The sequence below is a fragment of the Gobio gobio genome (assembly GCF_949357685.1).
Source record: "Gobio gobio genome assembly, chromosome: 9".
In the NCBI taxonomy this organism is placed as follows: Eukaryota; Metazoa; Chordata; class Actinopteri; order Cypriniformes; family Gobionidae; genus Gobio; species Gobio gobio.
This window is the reverse complement of record NC_137115.1, coordinates 41,791,509-41,801,486: the sequence shown is the minus strand read 5'-3', so window position 1 is coordinate 41,801,486 and position 9,978 is coordinate 41,791,509. Positions and strand designations below refer to the sequence as shown.

General features: G+C 38.3%; 2 protein-coding genes across 2 annotated transcripts; one reads left to right on the top strand and one right to left on the bottom strand.

The window, feature by feature from the left end:
- The first annotated feature begins 250 nt into the window (after positions 1 to 250).
- has3 (hyaluronan synthase 3) lies at positions 251 to 6,759 on the top strand. Its single transcript, XM_079825874.1, has 4 exons — positions 251 to 340; positions 2,461 to 3,090; positions 3,601 to 3,702; positions 4,345 to 6,759. Exons 1-4 carry the CDS (start codon positions 332 to 334, stop codon positions 5,272 to 5,274), a joined length of 1,671 nt encoding a protein of 556 aa, XP_079682000.1. The 5' UTR covers positions 251 to 331; the 3' UTR covers positions 5,275 to 6,759.
- A 195-nt stretch (positions 6,760 to 6,954) lies between these two features.
- chtf8 (CTF8, chromosome transmission fidelity factor 8 homolog) lies at positions 6,955 to 8,981 on the bottom strand. Its single transcript, XM_079825875.1, has 4 exons — positions 8,821 to 8,981; positions 8,627 to 8,719; positions 8,428 to 8,545; positions 6,955 to 8,232 (listed from the first exon to the last, which is right to left on the bottom strand). Exons 2-4 carry the CDS (start codon positions 8,647 to 8,649, stop codon positions 7,999 to 8,001), a joined length of 375 nt encoding a protein of 124 aa, XP_079682001.1. The 5' UTR covers positions 8,650 to 8,719; positions 8,821 to 8,981; the 3' UTR covers positions 6,955 to 7,998.
- Positions 8,982 to 9,978: the final 997 nt, after the last annotated feature.

The following is a 9,978-nucleotide window of genomic DNA, read 5'->3' as shown; positions in this document are numbered from 1 at the left end:
GTCCTCATTCTGTCCGGTCCACACCTGAGAATACACGGGACAAGAGGCTTTAGCTGACCAACCCGCAATGCACCTGTGACTTCATACAGCACTTTTGGATCCTGTCTACTTCGGTTTCATCTAAGACCACCTGCTTATGTCTAGGCTGAGAGAATGCATGATTACCCATGATCATCCCTACCATCACTCACAAGAGAAACAGACCTGAGAACAACGTCCGGCATCATCTCTGTGGGAAGCTTATGGAATTGAATTATTAAGAGCAAAATAAGGATCTGAGATTATTGAGCTCTCATGGATTGATGTCCACCCGGGCTGTGAACATCTCATCATGACAACAGTGAGTAACTATTGACCTCTGACCTCTTTTATTTGTGGAAAGTTGAAATATTACTCATCTTCGGTCATTAGGTTAGATACTGACATATACTCTGGCGTCCAGGGGTGCAATGCAGCATGCAGATATGTTTTATTGTCCTGAATAGTTATTTTAAAGGTTAAATGTGTTCTAGATCACCTTGTGTGATACTTATAAATGCATTTGCCACTTTTCTTGGATGTGCATCTTGAGTTGACTTAACAAGCCCACCAAGTGATCAAAGGCTGCAGTGTGAACATCTTTATACCTTTCATCGCACGTATGTTAGTGGGTTTGTTTGGGGACTGAGTGATGGTTGGTGTCTTGTTGAGTATGACATGGGGGCCCTTCCTCATTCCCTTTGAGCTAACAAGCCTCCGGAGGAATATTCCCTCTAATTAGGGTCAAACATAACACTCAGGATCTGCCTGCTGTCTCTATCTCACCCTCAGGGTACATGTTGTCTTTGTTCACATCACAAGAAGGTGTGTAGGATAACGCGAGAAAGGGAACGATCCATTATAGTGCACAAGCAATATTTAGGATTTATGGCAATACTAACTTCAGCTACATTGCTTATTGTATGTAATGTGAAACCCAAATTGCTAATATGAAAGGAATAGTTATGTATTTCTTGGAATTATTATGATGTAAAAGGTACTGGTCAGACGCAGCTGTAAATAACTGTGGGAACAGTCAGTTACTGTGATAGAAAAATCAACAACCACTTCAGTGGAAGTCAGCGTTATTCCTGCCACTCTTCTCCATTGCGGTGGCTGTTATGATATAAGGGCACTGAGTGAAGCGGCTCTTTCTTCCATGAGAAGGGGAACAAGAAATGAATGAATGAAAGGGGGGGATTGTTCCTTAGTCTGGGTCCCACTGATTACCTGCCAAACTCAGCCTCGACTTTAATTAAAGTCATTAACCTGAGAGAATGACAAAGAGAGAGTGACTGAGAGAGAGAGTTTCACATGAGGTTTATGTGTTCTAATGTTGTCAAAATGTCATTTGTTGCCACACTGTAAAAAGTGATCAGTTGACAACTTAAAAAGTGAGGAAATGCGTTTAAATACCTTAAAATTAAGTAAATAAACGTCATGCGTAAATGAAAAAATTTATTTATGTGGAATTAAGTTCACATAACTTTTTTTTTTTTAAATTACGCATGAAGTTTATTACTTAATCATTTTAAGGCAACTGGTTTCCTCACTTCTTCGTGTTAAGTCAACAGCTCATTTTTACAGTGCATTTGTTTGTAATAAATGTAAACTTTTGAATAATTATTCTTTTGACCCCTTCTGTTAATGGGGTAATCTCACAAAGCCTGTCAAAATAAAAAATCTAATTAAATTATAATCAAAAAAATGAAGCCCAAGTTAGAATTATTATTATTATTATTATTTCTTTTTGCATTTTCAGTTTTTTCCCTCCCAAATTCTCATTACATTCAATTCCAATTCACAAATCCAATTCACATTACCATAATGCAAACATAATGGCATATTAGTTTAAAAGTAGGTACTGTATACATCATGGTTGTACTGTCTTTAAATGATTTTATTAAAAAAAAAAACTTATATATATATATATATATATATAATTTTGTTTATACAAGATGATTTTTATTAAATAGAATATAATAAGAGTAATACATGGGAATAATTACATTGGGGATTACAAACTAACTCAAAAGTAAAACATATACAGTAGATACAATACATTAATGAAAATCTTAATCTATTATTTATTACTATTAATTTATTATTTCTATTCATCTGTTATGTTATTTTATGTTTATTTCTTTCTCTATGTTTCTTTTAATTTTGGGATGAATTATGACCTGTTCATGAGATGAACTTTAATTTGAGTTCAAATAAAAATCTTATTACTAAAATACATTAGATCTTCCTCTATATCTGTCTCTATCTGCTATGATATTTGCTATTTTTGAATTGGTGCTTTTTAAAAACTACTCTTCTAAATAGCTACTGGTGGGTGGGGAGAAAAGAGGAAATGCTCAGGTAAGGAGATGGAAGAAGAAGAGGTAATGATGTTACTCTCTACCCTTAGTTATAATATCTCTTTTTGGTCCTCTTCAGATGCCCTCTCGATTTGGCACTGCGGTGCGGATCTTCATCACCACCCTATTCGCAGCAGTGGTGCTTTTTGCTATCCTACTGGCCTATGTGACCGGCTACCAGTTCATCCACACCGAGCAGCACCACCTGTCTTTTGGCCTGTACGGTGCCTTTCTGTCCCTCCACCTCCTCCTGCAGAGCCTCTTCGCCTTTCTGGAGCACCGACAGATGCGCGGGCCCTCCAGACCTCAGCACCTGCGGCGCACCGTGGCCCTCTGCATCGCAGCCTATCAGGAAGATCCGGACTACCTTCGCAAGTGTCTGCGGAGCATTCGCCACATTTCTTTTCCCGGGCTTAAAGTGGTGCTGGTGGTGGATGGCAATCGCCAAGAGGATTCCTATATGATGGACATCTTCCAGGAGGTGATGGGGGGAGTGGAGCAGACGGGCTGTGTGGTGTGGAAGGGGAATTACCATAGCGACGGGGATGGGGGAGGAGGAAAAGGCTCGTTGCATGCCGAGGAGGCAGCACGTGTGGCCAGAGTGGTGCGGAGCTGCCGTCACACCTGCATCATGCAGGAATGGGGCGGCAAGAGAGAGGTGATGTATACAGCCTTCAAAGCACTGGGAGATACTGTGGATTACATACAAGTAAGTCTAGACACCATAAACAATTCACACCTAAAATTCAATAAAATGGAAAAAGTACTGCCTGAATAAATGTTCACACAAGTACCCCTACAAATAATAGGAATAAACAGCATCCGTTCAAGACTTATTTAATCGTTGCTCTTGGATGGCTAAACGACTTTGACTTTGAAAAACATTGGATTTCATATTATTGAGCCTACAATTCACTGTCACTCTTCAGAGTCTGCCATCACCCCAGAGTTCCTTCAATTTCACTGTAATATGAATCCATGCAGCACTGAGGTCAAAGGTCAGACGTACTACTTGCCTTCACCTGTAGTCCTGAGCACACCTGTGTGCTGTCATCAGCTTTTCATTGTTTCAGTATGACTGATATCTTCAGAAACAAAGAATGACCTTGAAACATCTGTGAGCCAATGTCTATGGTGCAGCTAGTTCCATTGAAACAGATATGAGTTAAAGTTGCAGAGAAGCATTCAAAATCATTGTATACCTCTCTTGGTTTTGCAGGTATGTGATTCGGACACTGTACTTGATCCAGCATGCACCATTGAGATGCTGAAGGTTCTAGAGGAGGACCTGGAAGTGGGTGGGGTGGGAGGAGATGTTCAGGTGAGAGATTTGTCTATTTTAGTTTTAAATATGCAGAGAGACATTTTTTGTGTTTCTTTCAACAAACAAGTTTCCAGTACGTTTCTTCTTAACAAGCCGCGTTTCCACTGAAATCACCCGGAACAATTTGTCACTTTTTCTAAAGTGCTGTGAAGATTAGGCAAATGAGTCCAGGGACATAGGACTGCGCATGACTTTTCAGTTCCTGCTGGATTTTTCCCTCCGCATATAAGTTTAATAAAGCCTGAACCTAATTGTCGTCGATTGGTATTGTATTTTTTAAACTCCATTGTTGATTCGAATAGCAAACAACTCTTACTGCACGATCCGCAACAGACTTTTAAAAATGGTGGTGGAAATAAAATGCTGCATGAAGTCAACCAATCAGCATGTTCAGCGCCCAAGTCCCAACTAGGGACTTTAGGGTGGTACTCTGTGTTTCTGGAATGAAGTTCCGGGTAAAGATTTCCCCCTCATAAAGTCCCTGCTTGCGAGGTAGTAATTCAGGAACTTTATGAGGGGGAAATTTTTACCCAGAAACATAGAGTACCACCCTAAAGTCTCTAGTTCCTGGGGAAAGTTCCTGCGGTGGAAACGCGGCTAAAGATTACCCACAGAGAGTTCTTTCATTGTCTCTTTCAGATTCTGAACAAGTACGACTCCTGGATCTCCTTTCTAAGCAGTGTTCGGTACTGGATGGCGTTCAACATAGAGCGGGCCTGCCAGTCTTACTTTGGATGTGTGCAGTGCATCAGTGGACCTCTGGGAATGTACCGCAACTCTCTCCTCCAACAGTTCCTGGAGCCCTGGTACCACCAGACCTTCTTAGGAAGCAAGTGCAGCTTCGGTGACGATCGGCACCTCACCAACCGCGTCCTCAGCTTCGGCTACAAAACCAAGTTCACGGCACGCTCACAATGCCAGACCGAGACCCCCACGCAATACCTGCGCTGGCTCAACCAGCAGACCCGCTGGAGCAAGTCTTACTTTCGAGAGTGGCTCTACAATGCGCTTTGGTTCCACAAGCACAGCCTCTGGATGACCTATGAATCTGTGGTCACTGGGTTCTTCCCCTTCTTTCTGGTGGCTACAGTCATCCATCTGTTCTACCGAGGTCGATTGTGGAACATCTTGCTCTTCTTGCTGACGGTCCAGCTGGTGGGCATGGTGAAGGCCACCTATGCCTGCTTCCTGCGGGGCAGCCTTGTCATGATCTTCATGTCACTGTACTCACTACTCTACATGTCAAGCTTGCTGCCTGCCAAGATCTTCGCCCTGTTGACTATTAACAAAGCAGGTTGGGGCACATCAGGCAGGAAAAAGATAGTGGTAAACCTTATTGGGGCTGTGCCTGTGACCGTGTGGGCGGCCGTACTGCTCGGTGGCGTGGTTTACACCATTTACTGCGAGGTGCAAGAACCCTTCAGTGAGACTGAGAAGGCTCTTCTCATTGCGGGCACCATCCTCTATGCCTGTTACTGGCTCATACTTCTGGTGCTCTACCTGGCCATAGTGGCCAAGCGCTGTAACAAAAGAGAGGAACAGTACCACCTATCCTACGCCGAAGCCTAGCATAGTCCTTTCAAAAGATCTCTATGCTGTCAGGGCTCATTTGAAATGGCCCCGTCTTTACCTGGTGCTGCAATCCTGGTTATAATTATGGATCATGTGTAGGTCCAAGACTGTCGGTTGTTAGTTATTTTAACTATGTTAGCTACATTTGTTAGCTATGGCTACATGAGAGCTTTTGAGAAAGCCATGATTTACATCAGGAATGGTGCTTCTTGTGATTATAAAGCACACATTGAGGAGACGCCAGCCAAGGTGGGCACAAAAAGTAGAGCCAAAGGTTAGTGTGAGAGTGATAAGTTAATGTAGTTAAACTGACACGGTCATATTAAGTTAAAAGGTTATATCGGTGCTTGAACGTATAATTATACAGAATGTGTCCTGTCAAGGTTAGAGAGGTGTGTGCCAAAACTTAAAGAAACTTGCATAAGACACTAACCTGGTCTTACTCGCCAAACCCAGTCAGTATTTTAATGTCTTTAATCTGACAATCCAGCATAATTCTATATTTCATCATTAGAAATTGTGGTGCTTCTGATACTTTTGTGGATATAACATGATAGAACATGTGCAAACAGCATTTAAATGAGAGTTTTATAATACTCCACAAAGATTTAGTATACTGTAGGCTACATGTTTACAGTTCAAGGTGTTTCAAGTAACACCCAGTTCTAGAACCAAAGAGTATTCTCTCTAGCATCTAGAATGTTTTTTTGCAGCATGTTTGGGTTGAAATTTTACCTGGGATTCCTATTTTTACCTTATTCTCCTTTTTACCTAAGAAAAACTTGGTAGAAGTATATATTAATTAAAAAAAAATTATTTTATTTTTATTATCAATGGAACAAGAGTTGTAACATAATGATAATTCAACTATTACAGTTTTCCCGCCAATCCTGAAAATATCGACTTGAGAAGATTCTGTGGAACTTCAAAGCATAAAAAGTGGTATATGAAAATTAATATCCAGTTATGTTGCCTGAAACTTCACACCTTTTTTATTTTAAATGACCGACTTTGCATTTCTTATGGTAATTTCCAATTGAGGTATTTCTAATATAGGAATATTTAGTAACGTTCCGTTGTTTGTTTTTCACCTAAGAGGCATGAGATGTCAATACATTTAATGCTGTTCTACAACCCCCACCCCCAGATTATTTATGAAAAATACATAAGTATCAGAAACTGGCCACCCTGACCAGACCCTTTCCTGTAACTTATAAACGTATGGTTCCTATTAGTTTAAATAAATGGTAAGTTAGCTAGAGAAATAAATATGAATCATATGAACTGAAGTAGGGATGCAAAGTTAGGTGGTTTTAAAGATTATCTTATATGGAGCAAAGGTATACAGTTGATTTTCATTCCAGCTTTTTTCCCACCCTCAGCCCGCCTTGTGCAACAACTAGATTTACTTCGGTAGCAGTTCTCCATGAATGCCAACGCTAAGTTTTTCTGCTCCCTACCCCCACAAAACACACATTAAACTCTGGCAAAGAGATAAACACTGAGGCTAGTGTGCATGGACAAGTTTAGAGAGGAGCTTTAAGTTTATGAAACATTTGCCCACTCGACTTTTACTTGTGCTTAAATGTGCGATAACTGTCTCTTAACAGTGAACTGCTGTGGACTGCAGCATCCTACGATGACTGACAACACAATGCAATTATGAAAGCTGAACTCTCATTTGTTTACAATCAAACTTGCAATCACATTGTTCACATTTGTGTGTGTTTTAAGATTTTATGCAATTCATTTGTAGACTGGGTGCCAAACTTTTGATCTTTGATATGCTCCTCAGGAACAGAAATCCCTCTGGTTATGGGGCTTAAAAATGAAAAATACAATATTAAAAAAACAAACAAATTGGGTTTAAGCAATATACAGTGAACAAAGTTATTGCTCTGCTGTCTGCCAGACACCGTACCACCAGTACATTCATCTTTAGATGTTGAAGCTTATTTAACCAGTGAAAACTAGGTTTATTTAAGTTATTTCAAGTATATTGTAAAGTATATATTTTTGTAAAGTCAAATTCAAAGATATTTTAAACATGCAAGAATTCTGACACATATCAGTGTATCGGCATTTTCCTAGGAAACTTTATTTTATGGAAAATGTTCAGTTATTTTAATAACACTGTACAGATTAGGGAATTATAAATTACAGTATTCATAATCCATAATTGGAGAGGTTATGTGTTTTTAACCAAAATGCAGTTGTTTTACAGATTGCCACTGGCAGCTTATGTCTACTACTCACAGAATTAAATCACATGTTGATGAAACGGCACCATTTAGGCTCAGTGTCACAGCTAACCTGTACTTCTACAGTGGACAATACCTAGAAATAGACACCATGGTCTTTTAACCTCTCTTGAATTTTACATGTTTGTTTTATGTACATTCTGCTGTATGTAAGATGGGATTCTTTAAAGTTCGACATTTCCCTCATAATTATTTTTGCAAACAATTGTAACTGATGTTTTGATACAATAAACTTCCATTCAAAAGTGAGCATTTTTTGAGCATTCTTTTTCATTTTCAAATTCGCTTGAGGCCTGTTATTTACACTTCACATACTTACAATATTTATGTGTCAATAAACACACAACAATGTATGTAAACAAATGCACTAAGATACTAATCAATCCACCATTCCAAGCCACATGGTTACAAATCTAGAATCCTGTGCTGATCAGTCAAGTCTCTGATATCTGGACATAAGTTATACTTTCTTCGGCACGTTAGTGATGATAGGTTTGGGTCGGGTTTTAAAGATGAGCTTCTTTTTTATGAAGGCGGAGACTGTGTAAGATGTCGGCTTCTCTTGGCTGGTTTCCATAGATTCTTCTGCATCCTGAGGGAGTCCAGAGTGTTTCATCAGAACAGCAAAGGGCTTCTCCAGTTTGACTTGTTTTCCATAGAGGATGTGATGTCCGACTATAAGGACTGGTACTCCCTTGAAGAGAGGAGAAGAATTTACCATAGGTAAACCGGGTATAAAACTGGTTTTATAACTTTGTTGTCATATTTACTCATATCAGTCTTTCAAATAGTACAGAATAAAAAAATACTTACAAATATATACAACTATTTCTTACTTTTTCTTTTGATTTGGGGCTGAAATGTGCCCAATTACTAGAGAAAGACCAACCTCTTTAGTGTAGTGCAGGTCCCCCATCAGATTTCCTGCTAGTCCAGTATTCTGTCTGGACACCATTTCTCCCTGCAGCTCCACCAGCAGCCATTCAACTGGACCTTCGCCAGCATTACTGCAGAACACACCGAAATAACAGCATTTCCCACGAGCACTTTTAGATCATGATCTGTAAAAACTTGGCTTTCACACCAACCTTGAGATGACTATTTGGACCATTCTTTATCAGATTCCTCGGTGTCAGGATTCACAACTCACGCAATTCTTCCTGTTTTGTCGACCTTCTCATCTGAAACGTTGTCAAAACAAGTCAAAAGTTACATCCAAAAATGACTGTCTACATAAATCTACAAATATATACTACATAAGTAAGTAAGTAAGTGCACTCACTTGTCAGGTCCGTAGTTTTGTCATAATCTACTGACCAAGTTCCCGCCAGTAGGAAGACATTTCATTAATTTCAAAATAAAAGTCCCATTGTAGAGTGAACCACTAGAGGGCAGTCGAGGTTGGTCTGAATTGCTCAGTCAAGCCTGAGGTCTAGTGAGTCTCTTCCACACAAATTAACAAGATAAAATAAGTTACATTTCAAATATTACATAGATGTTATGTTACCCCTGTAATAGTGTACTCAATAAGTGTGTCCAAAACATTGAAGATAAATGCACTTTCTGTGATGTAGAAGATACAATTATACACCTTTTTGTGAATGTGTTTGTGTGAAAGCTTTTTGGAATGAGTCATGTACCTATCTCTCATAAATTTTTTTTTTTTTTTTTTTTTTTAAAAACAGATTATGTATTAACACCTTAATATTATTTTATTTTTCACAATTAAAATTCTCATATTCAGTACATTGTTAATCTGTTTATGATACCTGGCAAATTTTGTATTCACAAATTAATATTTTTGGGTAAGATCCCGCTACTGTCTATTTTTTGTCTTTGATGGGCATAAAAAATAAAAAAAAATCTTCAGGCACTTCTTTCACTTGTATCGTTTTCGTGATCAATGTCTTGGTTTCTTTATTGTTCCTGTTGTTATGTTCTTGTTAAATTTTCAGTTTTTGGCATTAATAAAAAAGGTCTGACTTTCTTTAGTTGTATTATTTTTTATTTATTTAATGTATTTATTTTTTTATTTGACATTTTATTCATGCCAAAACGAACTCACATTTAATTGTACCAACATAGAACAATAAAACAACAATAAATAATAATAATAATAATAATAATAATAATAATAATAATAATAATAATAATAATAATAATAATAATAAAAACCAAAAGCCAGAGTAAAATTTTTTTATATTTTTGAGTATTTTTTTCATAGATTGTTCTTGGATCATTACATGCAGTGGTTTATTGCAGATTGACAAATCCTTATTTTCTTTACAGAGAAAAAATAACTGTAATAGTTATATGACGGATTTGTAAGATGTAAGAGGTATATGTATTCGATTAGAATGCATGTATGGATGTATACTTCTTGTAACTTGAAAAAAATTCATTAAAAAAATGTCAGTGCGCGTGCGCAGCGTTGGCCATG

Coding starts and splice junctions, on each gene's coding strand:
- has3 (XM_079825874.1), top strand. Junction 3,091..3,600: donor ATACTGTGGATTACATACAA/GTAAGTCTAGAC, acceptor TTGGTTTTGCAG/GTATGTGATTCGGACACTGT. Junction 3,703..4,344: donor GGGTGGGAGGAGATGTTCAG/GTGAGAGATTTG, acceptor TGTCTCTTTCAG/ATTCTGAACAAGTACGACTC.
- chtf8 (XM_079825875.1), bottom strand. CDS start 8,649: ATGGTCCAAATAGTCATCTCAAG. Junction 8,546..8,626: donor GTCCAAATAGTCATCTCAAG/GTTGGTGTGAAA, acceptor TGTGTTCTGCAG/TAATGCTGGCGAAGGTCCAG. Junction 8,233..8,427: donor ACCTGCACTACACTAAAGAG/GTTGGTCTTTCT, acceptor CCTCTCTTCAAG/GGAGTACCAGTCCTTATAGT.